Here is a 25,384-nt window from a genome sequence, read left to right on the forward strand (position 1 = left end):
ATCTCCTTCTGTGGCTCGGTGTTGAACAATGATTTTTTATTGATAGCGCTTTTGTTAAGTGCCTTGAGACATTTTACAATGTTAAATGCGCTACATAAATACATGGAAGTTGTTGTTGTTGTTCTAGTCTGAGGGTCAGCCTTTTTTGGGACTGACTGAGGACTTGCATTTCAAATTTGAGATTTTTCAAGCATAGTTATCTTCTACCCAAAAAATACAGAAAATCATATGGATGTTTACTAAATTAATACAATCGTGTTATTCAGGGTGAGCCTGGCAAACAGGGTCTGCCTGGTGGTTCTGGTGAACGAGGTCCTACTGGCCCAGTTGGACCATCTGGCTTAAGTGGAGCACCTGGTCAACCTGGCAGAGATGTAAGTAGTTTGATTCACGTTTGACCTTGTACTTAAACGGATAACGGATACCATGAATTATTCTACAATCCCAAAAGAATTAGTATTTTATCGATTTCCGCACAGAATCTGTCATTTCTAAATAGTAACCTTAAGTTTAAAACTGGAAATCTGCTGTTTACTCCCATTATTCGTAAAGGTGATCTTTGTTCTCAGTCTTGATGGTAGCATTATTTCACATGTATTTTATGTTCCATTATGGTGAGGAAGTTTCTTGTTACATTTTAGGGTAGTTTGGGTTCTGATGGCTCTCCTGGCCGAGATGGAGGTCCTGGTTCTAAGGTAAGAGCAAAAAAAAACAATCAAATTAAATTAAACTGCAAATATAGTTTACAAATTAAACAAAGAATTTCAAATAAATGTTAGATTTTTTTTTCTGGTCAATGATAACAGTTAGCATTTTGTTTGGGGCAGGGTGTTCGAGGTGAAACTGGGCCAATAGGTAATCAAGGGCCGACTGGACTTCCTGGACAGCCAGGTCAACCTGGTCCATCTGGAAAACAAGGTGACAGAGGTTCATCGGTAAGTTTGGAAATTAACATATATCAAAGCTGTTTACTGCATTACAATTTATCAATGTATAAATAGCTATGCATTCTTGGAATAATGTATTTGGTTCAACAAAACATTGTTAATTGAATTGATTACTTACCATGCGGTAGTGGTAGGGACAGTGTAGTCAGCTTTGACACGCCAAGCGAGCCCCAGGTGGGCAGCGGAAATGCTTCAAGTACACCCTCAAAGCCTCCCTGAAAAAATGTAACATCCCCACCGACCCCCTGGCCCAAGACTGCCCAAAGTGGAGGAAAAACATCCAGGAAGACGCTGAGCACCTCGAATCTCTTCGCCGAGAGCAAGCTGAAGCCAAACATCGACAGCGGAAGGAGCGTGCGGCAACCCAGGAACCCCACCCACGCGTTCCTTCAACCACCATCTGCCCCACCTGTGGCAGAGAATGTAGGTCCCGTATTTGACTCCTCATTCATCTGAGAACTCATTTTTAGTGAGGAAGCAAGTCATCCTCAACTCTGAGGAACTGCCTATGATGATGATGATGATGGTGATGAGTCAGAGGACTAGATACAGTTCTCTGCAGCCACGATTGGGAGTTCCAAAGGTTGTGTTGCCTGCCTGGTGCCAGGATAAAGGATGTCTCCTCGCGGCTGGAGAAGAAATTGGAGGGGGCGGATCCATTTGTCATGGTCCATGTAGGAACCAATGAAATAGGTAGAACTAGGAATGAGGTTCTGCTGAGAGAGTTTGAGGAGCTAGTGTTGAAATTAAAACATAAAACATAATAATCTCTGGATTGTTACCTGAGTCACGTGCAAATTGGCATAAGGACAAGCAGATTAGAGGTTTAAGTGCGTGGCTCAAAGAGTGGCGTGTGAGGCATGGGTTTCAATTCATGGGGCAATGACAGCAGTACTGGGGAAAGAGGAAGCTGTTCCATGGGAACGGGTTCCAGGCTGGGACCAGTGTCCTGGCGAATCGAATAACTACAGTGGTAGATATGGCTTTAAACAAATGAAGGGTGGTGGGGGGAAGATTCAGGAAGGGATAAATTTAAAAGCAGTTAGATAAATGTCAAGACTGTAGAGCACTTTAGTGATCTAGATAAAGATCAGCAGAGTGGTCAGGAAGGGATAGAAAGATTAATAAAGGTAATAGGACATTGGTGACTAAAGTAACATCAGAGAAAAGTAGAAAAACATTAAAGCTAAAGGTACTATGTCTGAATGCATGAAGCGTTCACAACAAACTACATGTATTAGTAGCACAGATAGAAATCAATGGGTTTGATCTAAAGCCATTACAGAGAAGTGGTTGCAGAGTGACCAAGGTTGGGAACAAAATATTTCCGTATATTGGACTTTTAGAAGTGACAGGCAGAATGGAAAAGAGCAGGGGTAGCCCTGATAATAAAGGAGGGAATAGAGAGAAAGGATCTTGACTCAGAAAAAAATGCTGAATCAGTTCAGGTGGAGCTAAGAAACAACAAAGGACAGAAAACATTAGTGGGAGCAGTCTATAGGCCCCCTAACAGTGGTTGTAGTGTTGGGCAGAGTATAAATCAGGACATTAGCGATGCATGTAAAAAGGATAATACAGTAATCATGGGGGATTATAACTTTCATATAGAAACATAGAAAATAGGTGCAGTAGCAGGTCATTCGGCCCTTCGAGCCTGCACCACCATTCAATAAGATCATGGCTGTTCATTCACCTCAGTACCCCTTTCCTGCTTTCTATCCATACCCCTTGATCCCTTTAGCCGTAAGGGCCATATCTAACTCCCTCTTGAATATATCTAACGAACTGGCATCAACAAATTTCTGTGGTAGAGAATTCCACAGGTTAACAACTCTCTGAGTGAAGAAGTTTCTCCTCATCTCGGTCCTAAATGGCTTACCCCTTATCCTTAGACTGTGACCCCTGGTTCTGGACTTCCCCAACATCAGGAACATTCTTCCTGCATCTAACCTGTCCAGTCCTGTCAGAATTTTAAATGTTTCTATGAGATCCCCTCTCATTCTTCTAAACTCCAGTGAATACAGGCCCAGTCGATCCAGTCTCTCCTCATATGTCAATCCTGCCATCCTGGGAATCAGTCTGGTGAACCTTCGCTGCACTCCCTCAATAGCAAGTACGTCCTTCCTCAGATTAGGAGACCAAAACTGAACACAATATTCCAGATGAGGCCCTACCAAGGCCCTGTACAACTGCAGTAAGACCTCCCTGCTCCTATACTCAAATCCTCTAGCTATGAAGGTCAACATGCCATTTGCCTTCTTCACCGCCTGCTGCACCTGCATGCCAACCTTCAATGACTGATGTACCATGACACCCAGGTTTCATTGCACCTTTTCCTAATCTGCCACCATTCAGATAATATTCTGCCTTCATGTTTTTGCCACCAAAGTGGATAATGTCACATTTATCCACATTATACTGCATCTGCCATGCATTTGCCCACTCACCTAACCTGTCCAAGTCACCCTGCAGCCTCTTAGCATCCTCCTCACAGCTCACACCACCACCCAGTTTAGTGTCATCTGCAAACTTAGAGATATATCACTCAATTCCTTCATCTAAATCATAGATGTATATTGTAAATGGCTGGGGTCCCAGCATTGAACCCTGCGGCACCCGACGACTCACTGCCTGCCATTCTGAAAAGGACCCATTTATCCCAACTCTCTGCTTCCTGTCTGGCAAACCAGTTCTCTATCCACGTCAATACATTACCCCCAATACCATGTGCTTTAATTTTGCACACCAATCTTTTGTGTGGGATCTTGTTAAAAGCCTTTTGAAAGTCCAAATACACCACATCCACTGGTTCTCCCTTGTCCACTCTACTAGTTACATCCTCAAAAAATTCTAGAAAATTTGTCAAGCATGATTTCCCTTTCATAAATCCATGCTGACTTGGACCGATCCTGTCACTGCTTTCCAAATGCGCTGCTATATAGATTGGGCAAACCAAATTTTCAGAAATAATGCAGAGGAAGAGTTCATGGAATGCATTCTAGATAGTTTTCTAAATCAGTATGTCAAGGAACCTACGAGGGATTTGGTTATTTTAGATCTAGTACTGTGCAGGGGTCACTGTCTCAGAATAAGAGGTCAGTCATTTGGAACTGAGATTTGGAGAAATTTCTTCACTCAGAGTGTCATGTATGTAACCACAATGTAACACCACTGTATTACTGTATACACTCAACCTAGATGCACACCTTGGCCACAAGGGGTGAACTTGTGGGAGACATTCCTTACCTGATCACACAGGTATAAAAAGGGAGGTCCCACGCAGGGTCATCGTCTTTGAAGTCCTGTGAATAAAGAGTTAGGGTCAGAGAGTGACTTTGTCCCCAGAATGTGCCTCGTGTGGTTTCATGCTGTAGAGTAAGGACTTTACACAGAGGATGGTGAATCTTTGGAATTCTCTACCCCAGAGGGCTGTGGAGGTTCAGTCGTTGAGTACATGCAAGACAGTGAACGATAGATTTTTCGATATTAAGGCAATCAAGAGATATGGGGATAGTGCAGGAAAGTAGAGTTAAGGTAGACGATCAGCTACCATCATCATCATAGGCAGTCCCTCAAAATCGAGGAAGGCTTGCTTCCACTCGAAAAATGAGTTCTTAGGTGACTGAACAATCCAATATGGGAATTACATTCTCTGTCACAGGTGGGACAGACAGTTGTTGAAAGAAAGGATGGGTGGGACTGGTTTACCGCACGCTCTTTCCGCTGTCTGCGCTTGGTTTCTGCATGCACTCGGCGATGAGACTTGAGGTGCTCAGCGCCCTCCCGGATGCACTTCCTCCACTTAGGGCGGTCTTTGGCCATACACTCCCAGGTGTCGGTGGGGATATTGCATTTTATCAAGGAGGCTTTGAGGGTGTCCTTGAAACATTTCCTCTGCCCACCTTGAGTTCGCTTACCATGTGGGAGTTCCGAGTAGAGTGCTTGTTTTGGGAGTCTTGTGTCAGGCATGCGAACAATGTGGCCTGCCCAACGGAACTGGTCGAGTGTGGTCAGTGCTTCGATGCTGGGGATGTTGGCCTGGTCGAGGACGCTAATGTTGGTGCGTCTGCCCTCCCAGGGGATTTGCAGGATCTTGCGGAGACATCGTTGGTGGTATTTCTCCAGCGATTTGAGGTGTCTACTGTACATGGTCCACGTCTCTGAGCCATAATCTGAGGTATCAATGCAGCCCTGTAAACCATGAGCTTGGTGGCAGATTTGAGGGCCTGATCTTCGAACACTCTTTTCCTCAGGCATAATCTTATTGAATGGTGGAGCAGACTCAAAGGGCCGACTAGCATATTCCTGGTCCTATTTCTTATGTTCGTATGATTAGTAATTCCTAAAAACTTCAGCCTTGTCGAAGATATTCTGACCTATGTGTGCATAGCATAGCTTTACTTAGTTAATATTTCTGAAGTAAAAAACACAACAATTGAAATAAGTATGTATTTCGCAAATACATCTCAACATCTGTCTAAAGCACGTTATTGGAACTGGATGACAACTTGAAGGGGAGAATTTGCTGGGCTATGGAGAAAAGGGAGCCGAGTGGGACTAATTGGATAGCTCTTTCAAAGAGCCGGCACAGGCACGATGGGACGAATGGCCTCCTTCTGTAAAGTTTAAAACAAGTTGGATTTTCTTAAGATTTGTTCCTGTTTCGTGTATGACCTGACATTCAAAGAACTTGATATTTGCACTCAGCTGCCGCCTGTTCACTCATTGGCCGGAATCTTCTCAGGGGAAGGAATTGGGGGTGGGCGGCCTCCGAGGCGAGCAAGAAACCTGGGAGGCTTTTAACGGCAGGGCCTGATTTGAATATGAGGCCTCAGGTTTCCACCCACAGCCAGCCACATAGAAAGGCTGACTGGCTGCGGGCAGGTAGGCCTGCAGATGCGAGGAGTCGGTCCAGAGAATGGATTGCGGGGTTGGCAGGGTCGGGGATCGTAGGGGGGCTCGGGGGTTAGCATGGTTAGGGGAGGTCAGGGGTCGGCCGGGGATCAATGTGGGGAGAGAGAGGTTCGGGGCCGGCCACCGGATGATTGTGACTGGCATCAACATCATCAGTGGGGTGGGGGGAGGGGAAAGGATCATGGTGGGGATCGGAGGTGATCGGATGCCCAATGGGGTGGTGGTCTGTGATCGTGGGGGGCGGGTTAGGTCAGGACCCTGGATCAAGGAGGCAGATATAAAGCCACTTATCTCCTGGATGCAGCAGTCCCTGCCGCGGTTTAACTGCCGGATTTCACGAATTGTGTGAAACCTGTCCACAGGCAGTTAAATGCAAGCTGGAGGTGAAAATAAGAAGCTTCATTACAATATTTAAATTAAGGTACAACCCCATGGGAGTGGGTTGATCGCCCGCACCCATCCAACCCTGCCCTGCTTCTGTTAAAACTGGAAGTGGGTGAGTTGGAGGTGGGATCAGGTGTGTAATCCCATTTTTAGCACTGTAACTGCACCCACACTCCAAACCCACCTGTTTTTGTTAGGGGAAAATTATGGCCATCTCAACCAAGCAGTGGGATGGAGTGCCTTATATGGCAAGAATGTGCCTTCACCGGTTGAATAAATCTGCAGGAGGAAGCCCATGATGGACTGTAAAGTGTGTCACCATGGGCAATATTTATGACTGACCTGGAGAAGTCTATTGTCCAATTTACCCTGCTTTCTTGATTTGAAGTGGACAAAATTCCTCCTAAACCTGTTAACTTTATTTAGAATAATTTTGTGTAAGGCATAAAGTTTAAGCATGACTGTTTTTAACTCTTCTTTTTTTCTCCTGTTGTCAATGCATTTTAGGGACCTTCAGGCGCACAGGGTTCTCCAGGCCCAATTGGAGCTTCTGGACGTTTGGTAAGTTGGTGATGGTCTGTTTCAGGAAATCATATCCAAATGGTTTAATTGCCCCCGCCAGAAATGGGGTGCACATGCCCCGTTTCAATGGTTTTTACCGCAGCTGTGGTTGAGGTTGCCTCTTGAGCGAAATTCCGCTCTTTGTTGTTATTTTTTATTCGGATCCGGAAGTCGCTCTTAATGGGGTCGGTGACTACACTAGAGGGGTGGACATGCAGCAGCGGCAACACCTGAGGGGCAGAAGTTGGGGGCGGTGCGGAGTGACCGCTGCAATGACGTCATCACGCACCGCATCACAACGGCTCTCCCCTTCGCAATTTTAAAACTTCGGCCCACTGGGCCACCAGGGAGGATTTTGGCCGGGGCCAGCGGCCTGGAACCCAAGAAGGGCCAAACCTGGGGGCATATTTGTCGGGCCGAAAAAAAAAAATGCATGGCGGCAGTGGCTGTGCATTCTCCTCTTTAAGAGAAACCACACTGCCATTGCAGAAGGCCACAGCCTCACTGGACCACCGGGAAAACACAGATTTTGGCCGAACATTTTCAGAGGAGAATGTCCCGTCGGGGGTGGGGGGGGGGCGGGTAGATAGTCGGTGCGCATGGTGATGACGCACTTAACACTGATTGGCAGTAGTGGAGCAGTCGGGCGGGGATTGGGGCACCGATGGGAAACCTCGGAAGGAAAATTGGGCAAACAGCAGCCATTCCACGAAAAGTCGTCGGCCACTCCACTCCGCAGATTTGTACTGGTAACAGGCCTTAAGGAGAGGGGCAATTTTGGTTTCCAAATTGTTAACAATGTGCTACGTGTTGAAATAAAAGTTATGTAATGCTTTTGCAAACCAATGATATAATTATGCACTTTCCAGGGCCCACAAGGTCCACATGGCATTAAAGGTGAAGATGGACATCCTGGTGCAAACGGTATCAAGGGTCACCGTGGTTTCCCTGGTCCAGCAGGTCTGCCAGGGTCTCCCGTAAGTATTTTGAGCTTAGACTGGAAGTTATAGAGTAACAAGTTAAAGCAACATGCTTTCAGACTCCTTTAATTTTGCACTTAACATACTTACGCACAGCAGCATATCAATCAAGGGTACATTTGTTTCACAGATGTTTAGAACCTCAGATCAAATAGATATTCAAATGTTATATCCTCTTTGGATAGTTTTCCTGGTTCCGAAGTAGGGGAGGAATAACACATCACCTCTGAGGATAAAAAAAACTGGGAGGAAAAATAGACTTCAAACTATTGTGTTCCTAACACAGATGAGACTGCACACAGGGAGGTTAAAGTAACAGTGACCTCAATCTTTATTAAGACACTCCAGAGTGAGGAACAGGCCTTAGAGGCCGGTTTATATACAGTGCTCCCAAGGGATGCTGGGATCCCTTGGATCTTCAGGGGACGCGCTCCCTGCTGGCGGAACATGGGAGTGCATGCTTTACAGATAAACAACATCACTCTACCCCGCCAAAGTCAAAGTGAAAACTATTTACAAGGTGAGGCGGTCGGGAGCCTTTCTTTCCCTGATGGATCACCTCGGTACAAATGTCTGTTCTGGTGCGTTGGCTGTGCCCTCGCTGGGCTGGCGTGTTGTTGGCCCTGCAGGGCTGCTGGGTGAGCCTGGCCTTGCTGGGCTGTTGGGCATGATGGGTACGATTTCCTGGTTCGGGGTGGTGTCGTTGATCCTTTGGGTGTGTGTTGTGGGCTCGAAAAAGGTGGTGTCTGCTGTGGGTTGTTCAGGGCAGTCTGTGAACCGCAGCCTCATTTGGTCCAGGTGCTTTCTGCAAATTTGTCCATTGTCTTGTTTGACTACAAACATCCTACTCCCTTCTTTAGCTATCACCGTGCCCGCGATCCACTTGGGACCATGTCCATAGTTTAGCATATACACAGGTTCATTCAGATCACTTTCCCGTGACACAGTGGCGCGACCATCGTTTACATGTTGTTGCTGCCGCCTGCTCTCTACCTGATCATGCAGGTTGGGGTGAACCAGCAAGAGTCTGGTTTTAAGTGTCCTTTTCATGAATAGCTCAGCCGGGGGCATCCCTGTGAGCGAGTGGGGTCTCGTGCGATAGCTGAGCAGCACTCGGGACAGGCGGGTTTGGAGTGAGTCTTCTGTGACTCATTTAAGGCTCTGTTTGATTGTTTGTACTACCCGCTCTGCCTGCCCATTGGAGGCTGGTTTAAACGGGGCCGAGGTGACATGTTTGATCCCATTGTGGGTCATGAATTCTTTAAATTCGGCACTGGTGAAACATGGCCCGTTGTCACTGACCAGTATGTCAGGCAGGCCGTGGATGGCAAACATGGCGCTCAGGATTTCAATGGTGGCGGTGGCGGTGCTTCCCGACATTATTTCACATTCAATCCATTTTGAAAAAGCATCCACCACCACCAGGAACATTTTACCGAGAAACGGGCCTGCACAGTCGACATGGAGCCTCGACCATGGTCTGGAGGGCCAGGACCACAAACTTAGTGATGCCTCTCTGGGCGCGTTGCTCAACTGAGCTCACACGCTGCATTGCCGTACACAAGACTCTAAGTCAGAGTCGATACCGGGCCATCACACGTGGGATCTGGCTATCGCTTTCATCATTACTATACCCTGGAGTGTGCTGTGGAGATCCGAGATGAATGTCTCCCTGCCCTTTTTGGGTAGCACTACGCAGTTAGCCCACAACAGACAGTCTGCCTGAATGGACAGCTCGTCCTTTCGCCGCTGGAACGGCTTGATTGTCTCTTGCATTTCAACGGGGATGCTGGCCCAGCTCCCATGCAGTACACAGTTTTTTACTAGGGACAGCAGAGGATCTCGGCTGGTCCAAGTCCTAATCTGGCAGGTCGTGACAGGTGATTATCATTTTCAAACGCTTCCATGACCATCAACAAATCTGCGGGCTGCGCCATTTCCACCCCCGTGGTGGGCAATGGTAGCCGACTGAGAGCATCCGCACAGTTCTCGGTGCCTGGCCTGTGGCGGATAGTATAGTTATATGCTGATAGCGCGAGTGCTCACCTTTGTATGCGGGCTGAGGCATTAGTATTTATCCCCTTGTTTTCAGCGAACAGGGATATGAGGGGCGTGTGATCGGTTTCCAGCTCAAATTTGAGGCCAAACAGGTACTGATGCATTTTCTTTACCCCGAACACATACGCTAATGCCTCTTTCTCAATCATGCTGTAGGCCCTCTCGGCCTTAGACAAGCTCCTGGAGGCATAGGCGACAGGTTGCAACTTCTCCGCAATGTTAGCTTGTTGTAGTACACACCCGACTCCATACGACGACGTATCACATGCTAGCACAAGTCTTTTACACGAGTTATACAATCCAAGCAGCTTGTTGGAGCATAAAATGTTTCTGGCTTTCTCAAAAGCAATTACTTGTTTTTTTTCCCCCATACCCAGTTCTCACCTTTACGCAATAACATATGTAGGGGCTCTATCCCGTAGGAAGTTACCAAAATAGTTGAGGAGTCCCAGGAACGACCACAGCTCCGTGCCGTTCTGTGGCCTGGGCGCATTCCTGATAGCTTCTGTCTTGGCATCTGTGGGCCGAATGCCGTCCGCCGCGATCTTTCTCCCCAAAAACTCCACTTCTGTTGCCATGAAGACGCATTTCGACCTCTTCAGCCGCAGCCCTACGCGATCCAGTCGCTGGAGGACCTCTTCCAGGTTTTGTAGGTGCTCGACGGAGTCCCGACCCGTACCCAATATGTCGTCCTGAAAAACCACCATGCATGGTACCGACTTGAGTAGGCTCTCCATGTTTCTCTAGAAGATCGCTGCAGCCGACCGAATTCCAAACGGGCATCTGTTGTAGATGAACAGTCACTTGTGCGTGTTGATGCAGGTGAGGCCCTTCGATGACTCCTCCAGCTCCTGCGTCATGTAGGCCGAAGTCAGGTCGAGCTTGGTGAACGTCTTGCCTCCTGCCAGCGTCGTAAATAGGTCGCCTGCCTTAGGTAGCAGGTATTGGTCCTGTAGTGAGAAACGATTAATAGTTACTTTATAATCGCCACAAATCCTGACCGTGCCATCACTTCTGAGTACTGGAACAATGGGGCTGGCCGACTCGCCGAATTCCACTGCGGAGTTGATGCCCTCGCGTTGCAGCCTCTCCAGCTCGATTTCCACTCTCTCCCTCATCATGTGAGGTACCGCTCGCACCTTGTGGTGAATGGGTCGTGCCTCTGGGTCCAAGTGGGTCCGCACCTTCGCCCCGGAAAAGTTTCCAATGCCTGGCTCAAAAAGGGAAGGAAATTTGTTAAGAACCTGGGTACTTGAGGCTTCATCGACATCTGATGTTGTGTATCTGTAAAGCATGCACTCACATGTTCCGCCACCAGGGAGCGCATGCTTTACAGATACACAACACAAACCTCCCGAAATATGCTTATCGGAGGGTTCAAAGTCATGAAGGCTCAATGTTGTTTGCAGGATCTTGCTGTGTGCAAAATTAATATTATGTTAAGTGATTGGCTGGTGATTGGTAAATAGATTTTCTTTTCTATATCAGTAAGTAACATTTAGCATTGTTGTTGCCAAATTAAGTTTATCTAAGTGTTAAGTCATGGCAGGAGAGCTCGGACACGTGTTATGCTCCTCCTGTACTATGTGGGAAGTCAGGGATGCTTCTGGTGTCCCTGACAACTACGTGTGCGGGAAGTGCATCTGCCTCCAGCTCCTGATGGACCGCATTGCGGCACTGGAGCTGCGGGTGGATACACTCTGGAGCATGCACGATGCTGAGAATGACGTGAATAGCACGTTTAGCGAGTTGGTCTCACCGCAGGTAAAGGATACACAGCCAGATAGTAAATGGTTGACCAACAGGAAGAACAGTACAAGGAAGGAAATGTAGGGGTCTCCTGCAGTCATCCCCCTGCAAAATAGATACACCGCTTTGGGTACTGTTGAGGGGGATGACTTATCAGGGGGCGGCAGCAGCAGCCAAGTTCATGACACAGTGGGTGGTTCTGCTGCACAGGAGGACAGGAAAAAGAGTGGGAGAGCTACAGTGATAGGGGATTCGATTGTAAGGGGAATAGATAGGCGTTTCTGCGGCCGTAACCAAGACTCCAGGATGGTATGTTGCCTCCTTGGGGCAAGGGTCAAGGATGTCTCTGATCAGGTGCAGGACATTCTGAAAAGGGAGGGTGAACAGCCAGTTGTCGTGGTGCACATAGGTACCAACGATATAGGTAAAAAAATGTGATGAGGTCCTACGAGACGAATTTAGGGAGCTAGGAGCTAAATTTAAAAAGTAGGACCTCAAAAGTAGTAATGTCAGGATTGCTACCAGAGCCACATGCTAGTCAGAGTAGGAATTGCAGGATAGCCCAGATGCATACGTGGCTTGAGGAGTGGTGCAAAAAGGAGGGATTCAAATTACTGGGACATTGGAACCGGTTCTGGGGGAGGTGGGACCAGTACAAACCGGACGGTCTGCACCTGGGCAGGACCCGAATCAATGTCCTGGGGGAGTGTTCACTAGAAACATAGAAAATAGGTGCAGGAGTAGGCCATTCGGCCCTTCGAGCCTGCACCACCATTCAATGAGTTCATGGCTGAACATGCAACTTCAGTACCCCATTCCTGCTTTCTCGCCATACCCCTTGATGCCCCTAGTCGTAAGGACTACATCTAACTCCTTTTTGAATATATTTAGTGAATTGGCCTCAACAACTTTCTGTGGTAGAGAATTCCACAGGTTCACCGCTCTCTGTGTGAAGAGTTTCTCTTCATCTCGGTCCTAAATGGCTTACCCCTTATCCTTAGACTGTGACCCCTGGTTCTGGACTTCCCCAACATTGGGAACATTCTTCCTGCATCTAACCTGTCTAAACCCGTCAGAATTTTAAACGTTTCTATGAGATCCCCTTTCATTCTTCTGAAATCTAGTGAATACAAGCCCAGTTGATCCAGTCTTTCTTGATATGTCAGTCCCGCCATCCCAGGAATCAGTCTGGTGAACCTTCGCTGCACTCCCTCAATAGCAAGAATGTCGTTCCTCAAGTTAGGAGACCAAAACTGTACACAATACTCCAGGTGTGGCCTCACCAAGGCCCTGTACAACTGTAGTAACACCTCCCTGCCCCTGTACTCAAATCCCCTCGCTATGAAGGCCAACATGCAATTTGCTTTCTTAACCGCCTACTGATGTACCATGACATCCAGATCTCGTTGCACCTCCCCTTTTCCTAATCTGTCACCATTCAGATAATAGTCTGTCTCTCTATTTTTACCACCAAAGTGGATAACCTCACATTTATCCACATTATACTTCATCTGCCATGCATTTGCCCAATCACCTAACCTATCCAAGTCACTGCAGCCTCCTAGCATCCTCCTCGCAGCTCACACTGCCACCCAACTTAGTGTCATCCGCAAATTTGGAGATACTACATTAAATCCCCTCGTCTAAATCATTAATGTACAGTGTAAACAGCTGGGGCCCCAGCACAGAACCTTGCGGTACCCCAGTAGTCACTGCCTGCCACTCTGAAAATTCCCCATTTACTCCTACTCTTTGCTTCCTGTCTGCCAACCAGTTCTCAATCCACATCAGCACACTACCCCCAATCCCATGTGCTTTAACTTTGCACATTCATCTCTTGTGTGGGACCTTGTCGAAAGCCTTCTGAAAGTCTAAATACACCACATCAACTGGTTCTCCCTTGTCCACTCTACTGGAAACATCCTCAAAAAATTCCAGAAGATTTGTCAAGCATGATTTCCATTTCACAAATCCATGCTGACTTGGACCTATCATGTCACCTCTTTCCAAATGCGCTGCTATGACATCCTTAATCGTTGATTGCATCATTTTACCCACTACCGATGTCAGGCTGACCGGTCGATAATTCCCTGTTTTCTCTCCCTCCTTTTTTAAAAAGTGGGGTTACATTGGCTACCCTCCACTCCATAGGAACAGATCCAGAGTCTATAGAATGTTGGAAAATGACTGTCAATGCATCCACTATTTCCAAGGCCACCTCCTCAAGTACTCTGGGATGCAGACCATCAGGCCCTGGGGATTTATCGGCCTTCAATCCCATCAATTTCCCCAACACAATTTCCCGACTAATAAGGATTTCCCTCAGTTCTTTCTTCGTAATAGACCCTCTGACCCCTTTTATAACCGGAAGATTGTTTGTGTCCCCCTTAGTGAATATTGAACCAAAGTACTTGTTCAATTGGTTAGCCATTTCTTTTTTCCCCGTTATGACTTCCCGTGATTCTGACTGCAGGGGACCTACGTGTGTCTTTACTAACCTTTTTCTCTTTACATATCTATAGAAGCTTTTGCAGTCCGTCTTAATGTTCCCTGCAAGCTTCCTCTCGTACTCTATTTTCTCTGCCCTAATCAAACCCCTTGTCCTCCTCTGCTGAGTTCTAAATTTCTCCCAGTCCCTGCGTTCGTTGCTATTTCTGGCTAATTTGTATGCCACTTCTTTGGCTTTAATACTATCCCTGATTTTCCTTGATAGCCACGGTTGAGCCACCTTCCCTTTTTAATTTTTACACCAGACAGGGATGTAAAATTGTTGTAGTTCATCCATGCGGTCTCTAAATGTCTGCCATTGCCCATCCACTGTCAACCCCTTAAGTATCATTTGCCAATCTATCCCAGCCAATTCATGCCTCATACCTTCAAAGTTACCTCTCTTTAAGTTCTGGACCATGGTCTCTGAATTAACTGTTTCATTCTCCATCCTAATGTAGAATTCCACCATATTATGGTCACTCTTCCCCAAGGGGCCATAATATGGTGGAATTCTACATTAGGATGGAGAATGAAACAGTTCCCCAACGAGATTGCTAATTAATCCTCTCTCATTATACAACACCTAGTCTAAGATGGCCTCCCCCCTAGTTGGTTCCTCGACATATTGGTCGAGAAAACCATCCCTTCTGCACTCCAGGAAATCCTCCCCCACCGTATTGCTTCCAGTTTGGTTAGCCCAATCTATGTGCATATTAAAGCCACCCATGATAACTGCTGCACCTTTATTGCATGCACCCCTAATTTCCTGTTTGATGCCATCCCGCACATCACTACTACTGTTTGGAGGTCTGTACACAACTCCTACTAACGTTTTTTGCCTTTTGGTGTTCTGCAGCTCTACCCATATAGATTCCACATCATCCAAGCTAATGTCATAGAAACATAGAAAATAGGTGCAGGAGTAGGCCATTCAGCCCTTCTAGCTTGCACCGCCATTCAATGAGTTCATGGCTGAACATGCAACTTCAGTACCCCCTTCCTGCTTTCTCACCATACCCCTTGATCCCCCGAGTAGTAAGGACTTCATCTAACTCCCTTTTGAATATATTTAGTGAATTGGCCTCAACTACTTTCTGTCCTTCCTAACTATTGCATTAATCTCCTCTTTAACCAGCAATGCTACTCCACCTCCTTTCCTTTTATTCTATCCTTCCTGAATGTTGAATACCCTTGGATGTTGAGTTCCCATCACTGATCATCCTGGAGCCATGTCTCTGTAATCCCAATCATATCATATCTGTTAACATCTATTTGCACAGTTAATTCATCCACCTTATTACGGATACTCCTTGCATTAAGACACAAAGCCTTCAGGCTTGTTTTTTTAACACCCTTTGTCCTTTTAGAATTATGATGTAGTGTGGCCCTTTTTGTTTCTTGCCTTTACTCGGCCTTCCACTATTGCTTTTTACCTTTCTACCATCTGTTTCTGACTCCATATTACTTCGCCCTGTCTCACTACATAGGTTCCCATCCCCCTACCATATTAGTTTAAACACTCCCGAACTGCATTAGCAAATGTTACCCCCAGGACATCAGTGCTGTTAGGGAGGAGTTAATCTAACATGGCAGGGGGATGGGAACCTATGCAGGGAGACAGAGGGAAATAAAATGTTGGCAGAAGCAAAAGTTAGAAAGGAGAATAGTAAATTGGAGGGCAGAGAAACCCAAGGCAAAAAACAAAAAGGGCCACATTACAGCAAAATTCTAAAGGGGCAAAGTGTGTTAAAAAGACAAGCCTGAAGGCTCTGTGCCTCAATGCGAGGAGTATTCTGATTAAGGTGGACAAATTAACTGCGCAGACAGCAGTTAACAAATTTGATGTAATCGGCATCACGGAGATATGGCTCCACGGTGACCAAGGCTGGGAACTCAACATCCAAGGGTATTCAACATTTCGGAAGGATAGGCAGAGAGGAAAAGGAGGCGGGGTGGCATTGCTGGTCAAAGAGGAAATTAATGCAATAGTAAGGAGGGTCATTAGCCTGGATGATGTGGAATCGGTATGTTTGGAGCTGCGGAATACCAAGGGGCAAAAAAACGCTAGTGGGAATTATGTACAGACCACCAAACAGTAGTAGTGAGGTTGGGGACAGCATCAAACAAGAAATCAATGATATGTGGAATAAAGATACTGTAGTTATCATGGGCGACTTTAATCTACATATTGATTGGGCTGACCAGACTGGTAGCAATGTGGTGGAGGAGGAATTCCTGGAGTGTATTAGGGATGGTTTTCTAGACCAATATGTCGAGGAACCAACTAGCGGGCTGGCCATTCTATACTGGGTGATGTGTAATGAGAAGGGACTAATTAACAATCTTGCTGTGCGAGGCCCCTTGGGGAAGAGTGACCATAATATGGTAGAATTCTTTATTAAGATGGAGAGTGACACAGCTAATTCGGAAACTAGTGTCCTGAACTTAAGGAAAGGTAATTTCACTGGTATGAGGCGTGAATTGTCTAGAATAGACTGGCAAAGGATACTTAAAGGGTTGATGGTGGATAGGCAATGGCAAACATTTAAAAATCACATGGATGTACTTCAGCAATTGTACATCCCTGTCTGGAGTAAAAATAAAACGGGGAAGGTGGCTCAACCGTGGCTAACAAGGGAAATTAAATAGTGTTAAATACAAGGAAGAGGCATATAAATTGGCTAGAAAAAGTAACAAACCTGAGAACTGGGAGAAATTTAGAATTCAACAGAGGAGGACTAAGGGTTTAATTAAGAGGGGGGAAATAGAGTATGAGAGGAAGCTTGCAGAGAAAATAAAAACTAACTGCAAAAGCTTCTATAAATATGTGAAGAGAAAAAGATTAATGAAGACAAACATAGGTCCCTTGCAATCGGATTCAGGTGAATTTATAATGGGAAACAAAGAAATAGCAGGCCAATTGAACAAATACTTTGTTTCTGTGTTCACGAAGGAAGACACAAATAACCTTCCGAATGTACAAGGGGACAGTGGGTCTAGTGAGAAGGAAGAACCGAACGATATCCTTATTAGGCGGGAAATTGTGTTAGGGAAATTGATGGGATTAAAGGCCGATAAATCCCCAGGACTTGATAGTCTGCATCCCAGAGTACTTAAGGAAGTGGACCTAGAAATAGTGGATGCTATGGTGATCATTTTCCAAAGTCTATCGACTCTGGATCAGTTCCTATCGACTGGAGTGTAGCTAATGTAACACCACTTTTTAAAAAATGAGGGAGAGAGAAAACAGGTAATTATAGACCAGTTAGCCTGACATCAGTAGTGGGGAAAATGTTGGAATCAATTATTAAAGATGAAATAGCAGCACATTTGGAAAGCAGTGACAGGATCGGTCCAAGTCAGCATGGATTTATGAACACGAAATCATGCTTGACGAATCTTTTGGAATTTTTTGAGGAGATAACTCGCAGAGTGGACAAGGGAGAACCAGTGGATGTGGTGTATTTGGACTTTCAAAAGGCTTTTGACAAGGTCCCGCACAAGAGATTGGTGTGCAAAATCAAAGCGCATGGTATTGGGGGTAATGTACTGACGTGGATAGAGAACTGGTTGGCAGACAGGAAGCAGAGAGTCGGGATAAACGGGTCCTTTTCAGAATGGCAGGCAGTGACTAGTGGAGTGCCGCAGGGTTCAGTGCTGGGACCTCAGCTCTTTACACTATACATTAACGATTTGGATGAAGGAATTGAGTGTAATATCTCCAGGTTTGCAGATGACACTCAACTGGGTGGCGGTGTGAGCTGTGAAGGGGATGCTAAGAAGTTGCAGGGTGACTTGGACAGGTTAGGTGAATGGTCAAATGCATGGCAGATGCAGTATAATGTGGATAAATGTGTGGTTATCCATTTTGGGGACAAAAACACGAAGACAGAATATTATCTGAATGGCAACAGATTAGGAAAAGTGGAGGTGCAACAAGACCTGGGTGTCATGGTTCATCAGTCATTGAAGGTTGGCATGCAGGTACAGCAGGTGGTGAAGAAGGCAAATGGTATGTTGGCTTTCATAGCTAGGGGATTTGAGTATAGGAGCAGGGAGGTCTTACTGCAGTTGTATAAGGCCTTAGTGAGGCCTCACCTGGAATATTGTGTTCAGTTTTAGTCTCCTAATCTGAAAAAGGACGTTCTTGCTACTGATGGAGTGCAGCAAAGGTTCACCAGACTAATCCCAGGGATGGCTGGACTGTCATATGAGGAGAGACTGGATCAACTGGGCCTTTATTCACTGGAGTTATGAAGGATGAGAGGGGATCTCATAGAAACGTACAAGATTCTGACGGGACTGGACAGGTTAGATGCAGGAAGAATGTTCCCGATGTTGGGGAAGTCCAGAACCAGGGGACATAGTCTTAGGATAAGGGGTAGGCCATTTAGGACTGAGATGAGGAGAAACTTCTTCACTCAGAGAGTTGTTGACCTGTGGAATTCCCTGCCGCAGAGAGTTATTGATGCCAGTTCATTGGATATATTCAAGAGGGAGTTAGATATGGCCCTTATGGCTAAAGGGATCAAGGGGTATGGAGAGAAAGCAGGAAAGGGGTACTGAGGTGAATAATCAGCCATGATCTTATTGAATGGTGGTGCAGGCTAGAAGGGCCAAATGGCCCTCTCCTGCACCTATTTTCTATGTTTCTATGTTTGATAGCAGTGGTTGTACTTCAAAATGCATCGTGTGATGCACTTCTGAGAAACATGATGTGACACTACATTAATGGAAGATTTTCGGTTAAGTGTTCATCAGGAGCTGGGAAACATAAGGTAGTGAGTCTGGGCGAGATCGGGGCAACAGGATTTAGGGCTGTCTGTTGGGGAGGCTTGATTGAATATGAGCACTGCTTAAAGAAATTCAATGTGAATTCATATTAATTTAAGTTACAATAATGTTACTGGTGTTGATCTTTTTCAGTTACCGTTGGCGCAAATTTGCGAGCATTCTTTTGGCCTAATTGAAATACCTCATGCGAGAGAAGAACATAATGAGAATGCTTTCTCCTAATGATGCTGTATTCATACAGGATGCTGCTTTTGTGCGGACCAGCCATTATTTTACTTGCACATGTGTGTATCTCCCATGCATTGGTGAAGGAAATTCTCTTCTACAATCCTGTCTGAGTTGGAACGGGATTGTGATGGAGCATGGCTAAACATTCAAGCGGTGGGGCCCAGCGCTGTCTCACCGTGCCATTCCCCTCACTTCTGTCCTTGCTGGCACCACTGCTAGCCGCTCCCCATCCCTGGATGCAAAAGATGGCAAGGAGGGGCAAGGGGTGAGTGTGGGTCGCCAGCAGATTTCCCTCCTATCTTCGCCATTTACTATTGCTTCGCAGGGATGAGGCACAGAGAAGCAGCGTTAAGTTCCCCGAGTTCCCCGTCTGCAGGAAGAGGGACTTGTAGCTTCCTACTCTCATTCCATTTTCATACCAAACCAAGGCTCTGTTCAGCTTGATGGGCAAGGGCAAGGGCAAAAGGAGAAAATAGTAGCAGCAGTCAATCAGATGGGTGTAGATTTTGCATGGCTGACTGGTGGAGCACGCTAGCTGTCCGCCTTTCTGGCAGTGGAGGCCAAAGCCATTTTGAGGCCTGGAATGCTTTTAATTCAACTGTCGGGCTGTTACTAGACATTCCTCTGCTGCTTGATGGATTTGGGACATGCAATATTAGAATCATAGAATGATAAAACACAGAAGGAAGCCACTTGGCCTGTCATGCTTATGTTGGCTCTTTTCAAGAGCTCTCCAATTAGTCCCATTCTCCTGCTCTTTCCCCATAGCCCTGCAAATGTTCACTTTTTAAATATTTATCCAATTCCCTTTTGAAAGTTACTATTGAATCTGCTGCCATCACCCTTTCAGGCAGTCATTCCAGATCATAACATCTCACAATATATAATTCCTCCGATCACCTTTGATTCTTTAGCAAATTACCTTACATGTGCATCCTTTAGGTACCGACCCTTCTGCCACTGGAATAAGTTTCTCTATCAAAATGCTTCATGATTTTGAACAACTCTATCAAATCTCCTCTTCTTTAGTGAGCACAAATGCAAAATATTCATTTAGTACCTCAGCCATGCCTTCTGCCTCCTCAAGTAGATATTCATTTTGGTCACTAATTGGCCCCACCCTTCCTTTAACTATTTATATGTTTATAAAAGACTTTTATATCACTCACTAAGCTATTCTTGTACACGCTTTGCCCCTCTTATTTCTGTTTTCAGTTCTTCTCTGTACTTTTCATATTCAGCTTAATTCTCGACAGAATTATGACCCTGAAATTCTCATAATCCTCCTTTCTTCTGTTTCATTTTAATCTCTATCTTTAGTCATCCAGGCAGCTCTAGCTTTGAATGCCCTTCCTTTCCCCCTTAAAGGAATGGGTCTACTCTCTACCCAAACTATCTGCTCTTTGAAAGCTCCCCATTCCTTATTTACTGTTTTACTTGCCAATTTTTGATTCTAATCCAGCTTTACCAGATCCCTTTTAATTCACTGAAATTAGTTCACCTCCAGTTGAGTATTTTCACATTTGATTTGTCCTTGTCCTTTTCTATAACTACTCTAAACCTAATGATATTGTGATCTCTGTTTCCCAAATGCTCCCCCACTGAAACATGCTTCACTTGCCCCACTTCATTCCCCAGAACTAAATCCAGCACTGCTTCCTTCCTTGTTGGGCTGGTAACATACTGATCAAGAACATTCTCATACATATTTTAGGATTTCCTCCCTCTTGTTGTCCTTTACACTGTTATTTTCCCAGTCTATATTTGGAGACTACTCTACAGTTCTAGCACTTGTTGCAGTTTGCTCCTCTATCTCCTTCCCATTACTTGGCGGACTGCAGTATACCCAGCTGTGTAATAGCTCTTCTAATTCTAACCAAATAGATGCTAGCCTAGAAATTCCATACTGCTAAAAAAAATCTGCTGGTGTCACAATGGCTGCCGAAATTCATAGCGCTGGCAGGACTGGTAAATTGGGTTGATGGCTAATTAACATCAGCCCAGTGCTAAACTTATCATGCAAAACCAGTTCATGCCATTTGTCCTGGCAAGAGGCCCCAATGTAACATGGCCATAACTTCATTGTAGCAAGAACAGCCTTCTCTTAAAGCAAAGCTGTCATTTCAGAAAGCAGTGTGGTCCCTTCAAGGCGAAATGCCTTCTGAAATTAAAAAAATAAAAATCATGTACAACTAAACAGATTTTAGCCCATACAGCTTGACTGCCTTCTGAAAAAAAAATTACAGTCAAAAGAATTCCCAAATGGGAGTCTTCAGTTCTTAAAGCTGAATTTGCTTCTGCACCTAAAAAAGTGGGAAAAGTGCTTCAGCACTAACACAAATGTCTCAGCAAGCCAGGGAAGGAGCACTCAGCATCTCGCACGCAGCACTTCAGCTTTGTGCAAGGGGTCAACACTGCAAGAGAGGTTCTATACCCACAGGGGCCAGGAGGCCCTCCAGCAATAACAATGTGGGACCAGATCACCAAGGGAATCACTGCCAGCAGTGTCATCCCCACCCCCAGGCTCCAGTGCCCAAAGAAGCTTCATAATCTCAGACCAAGGGTCAAGGTCAGAGAATGCATCATCAAAAGCCATCTCCTACAACTGCACCACTAGCCTCACATGCTCTCAATGCTGCTCCCCACAATCACTCACCGACCTTAAATTACCGTTTCCTACATTACAACAGTGACTACACTTCAAAGTGCTTTGAGACATGAAAGGTGTTATATAAAATCCAAATATTTCTTTCTTTATTTCTACCAAAAATCTGAACTAAAGGCGAGGCACACCTCCCATTCCTCTTGCTTTCAATATTTGCATCTTCAGGGTCAACACTGCTATCGGCAGTGCTAAGTCCCTCACCAAAATGGTGGCCACCAGGTTCCGTGTCAGAGAAGAGTGTTAGAGTGATGACCACCATTTTTCACCAGGATTGTGGCGCGAACTCGTGGCGTTAAGGTCGGCAACTTCTGGGCCTCTGTCTTTGAATCCTGAAGTACATTGTCCCTTTCTAATGCTGTAACTGTATATTTGGTCAATACTGCCACCCCACCTTCTTTTTTTCTTTCGCTATCTTTCCTGAATACATTGTAGCCACAAATACTAAGTGACCATTCCTCCTGTTGTTAAAGCCAGGTCTCTGTTCTTGCTCATATATCATAATCCCATGTGGATATGTGTGCACACCAAACATATTTACCACGCTTCGTGCATTTCTGTACATACACTCCAAAACCATCTTGGTCTGTCTTGCATTTCCCAGCCCCCCGCCGTCACCCCTGCCAATTGGGTGGCCTGTAGATAAAACCTGGTGGTGGGGCGGTGGTGGTGGCGGGGGCTGGGGCTAGGGATTGGATCACATCACAGATGTGTGAGCATGGGACGGCAATGGCTGAATTCTTTTTTTTGCGGCCCAGAGGAGCATTCCTGCACCCACTGGCTCTCCAAAATTAATTTAAAATTGGGTTTTTTGGTGCGTCTTCAGAGTTATTACCAGTGAAACTGGTTGGAATGTATATAGTCCGACCAGTTCTTTTCTAAAATGGCAATTGGGGTCCGATGCATGACGTATGACTCCGATATGCATATTAAAAAGGGCCTACCGTCTGAAATAGGTGAGCACTAGAGTCAGTGCCATCTGGTGGCCAAAGAGCCACTTGACAATGCTGCGTTTCCTACTATCCTTTAATGGGCAATCAAGATAAACCCATACTAGCAAGGGCATCTGCCTTTTGTAAATTAAACAGTTCACTCCATCCTGACCCCAAGTACTCTGGTGAGGTCAGGAGAAGAGGTCACAAGTGCCTGCTATGCCACACTTACAGCAGTAGAACATGGCTGAGGAGTTTGTGGAGCCCTTCCCCAAAGATTTTGTTTGTGTCATTTGTCCCTTTGTTTTATTGGAAAAAGTAAATCTTTTCTTTCTCTCTAGGGTAATAACGGGGAAGCAGGTCAACCTGGAAATGCTGGAGCTCAAGGTGTAAGAGTGAGTAAAGTGAACACATTTGTAAAACTCATGATATATTTCTAAACTATCAAAAATATGGTGGTGAATTCCCCTGTTGTGCGCCTCCTATCAGCGCCTGTGGGAGGTGTTAACGGTGTACAAACCTGTTTTCGCCCAAGGTGGTCGGGGGCAGGTTCTACTGGCTCCTGCGAAATTGTGCGGGAGTTAGCAGAGGTGCTGACACGCAAGCGCCGGGCCTGGCTAATAGCAGCCCGGGCCGCCACGGAACCGGAAATGACACCTACACCATGCACAGTGATACCTTAGCACCCCGCTGTGACCCCTTTCCGTCCCGCGGCATAAATTGGCACTGCGCAAGGCTGCCATGAGCGGTATCAGCGCCAGCCTCGTGGGTTGCGAACCAGGCCGACCTCCTTTCCCAGGGCAGAAGTTAAAGGGGAGGTGCGCTTCACCGTGCTGCCATTTTGTTGTTTTAGCCGAATCACTGGTCGACCCATCTTGCTGCTCCGTGGCGTAGTCTGGACCACCATTGTGCAGCCCGGCACTCCAACTGGGTGCTGGACAGTGACCACAGCACCACGCTGCCCTGGTGGAGGCCATCACAGGCCCTGCAGAGTGTGCAGCAGCCCTCCCCTTTAACGGAAGGGCAAGAGCGTTGAAGCACATCAACACTATGTGTAGAAGCCGCATAGTACTGCCAATATCGCCCTGGGTACTGCCCAAACAGGAAGTGGAGCGCACGACATTGTGCTCTACTTCCTGCGAGGAGCAGTAACCCCTATTTCGCTTCTGGGGAGGGACTTCTACGCCGGGCACAGAATGTATGGCCCCAGAGAGGATATTGCCCCCAACCGGGACGATAACCAATTTCGACCCCTATGTCTTGTATATCGTATGTAAATAGGCACAGGCTGATAATTTCATTATTATGAAGATTAGCAGCTAAATTGTACATAGATTGACTAAAACTAATAGTTCATAAGAAGTATGACAAATACTGAACAATGATAACAAGGCAATATCGTTATCAAGGAATTCAGGAGCATAAGAAAGAACATTAGGAATAGGATTAGGTTATTCAGCTCCTCGGGCCTGCTGCACCATTCAATTAGATTATGACTCATCTAGAGTTCATGAATGTCAGGAACTAAGTACGAATTGGTTGTAACTATTGGCTCAATTAAATTATTGCCGTTTAATCATTCCAAGGCACCTGCCGGGGTCTGTTTTTATGACTGCTAATGTTCACCATCACGAAGCTGCATATTTTTGATGCATGTTGACATTCACACAATCAGGACAAGTAATAGACTCCCGTTCATTATCTAAGGATTCTATGGACAATGTAGGACCAATTTTCCTCTCGTCCCTCCAACAAGGAATGTCAGGCAGAAAATGGCAGAGGTGCGATCTTTCCGACTGGACCCGAACCCACCCATATTTCTGGTTTCAAGCCATTACCATCCCAAGACATTCCCTTGGAATGGGTGTGTATCCAAAATTGAGAGAGAAAACTTGGCCATCATTATAAGCCTAAGAGGCTTGCAGCAATAGTAATGTGTATCAGATTAGGGGTCTTCTGGCTACTGTGCAAGAACAGCAGACAAATGGCTTCCAGTTCCTTGCTAGTATTGAAAAGCAAAACATTCTGTTTGGAGTTAAGAGGAGGTTGCTGGCTGCTCTAAACTGAATGTGCAAAATTAATGACCAACTTTCAGCAAAGAGAAGGAAAATCAGCCATTATATATATCCTCCTACTTAAAACTACCCAGAAGATAGTTTCATAAAAATAAACTGAATAAAATAAGACACATGAAATGATATTAATGTATTTAAAATTAATTCTAAGATGCTTGCCTATTTATATTTTTCATGACCTTTTAATTCCTCAATTCACTCAATGTCATGTGCACATTTTTATTATGTCTGTACTTTTATACTCTATGCTCCTAATTATATCATCCAAAAACCTGTTGACTATTTTTTTGGCTTTATCTACCTGCACTCGCATTTCAGGGAGTTATGCATTTGAATACCTCGGTCTCTCTGTTCATCCACATTCTTCAAGCTCTTTCCATTAATTGTACACTCTGATCCATTATTTTTTCTCCTAAAATATATTATCTCACACTAATCCACAGGGATAAGGGACCCTGTACCGACCCTTGGCATGCACCATTTTTTGGTGGATTCAGCGGTGGATCCTAGTTTTCAGTCGGAGTCCCTGCCCATAGAAAAAACTCCATTGGAGTTTTTTATTGCACCAGTGCCTGCTGCAATCCCACCTGCCGTATGTAAATGACATTGC

At 45.7% G+C, this 25,384-nt stretch overlaps 1 protein-coding gene across 2 annotated transcripts in view; it reads left to right on the forward strand.

Annotated features, from left to right (window-relative positions):
* Positions 1–25,384, forward strand: part of LOC139259905 (collagen alpha-1(III) chain-like) — a 320,705-nt gene that overhangs the window by 263,813 nt on the left and 31,508 nt on the right. For both annotated transcript variants that reach the window (XM_070875835.1, XM_070875836.1), the window contains 6 exons: positions 267–374; positions 642–695; positions 828–935; positions 6,753–6,806; positions 7,676–7,783; positions 23,041–23,094. In XM_070875835.1, coding sequence (XP_070731936.1) covers positions 267–374; positions 642–695; positions 828–935; positions 6,753–6,806; positions 7,676–7,783; positions 23,041–23,094 — 486 coding nt within the window. The remainder of the gene's footprint in view (positions 1–266; positions 375–641; positions 696–827; positions 936–6,752; positions 6,807–7,675; positions 7,784–23,040; positions 23,095–25,384) is intronic.

The sequence above is a fragment of the Pristiophorus japonicus genome, chromosome 3 (assembly GCF_044704955.1).
Source record: "Pristiophorus japonicus isolate sPriJap1 chromosome 3, sPriJap1.hap1, whole genome shotgun sequence".
Lineage (NCBI taxonomy): Eukaryota > Metazoa > Chordata > Chondrichthyes > Pristiophoridae > Pristiophorus > Pristiophorus japonicus.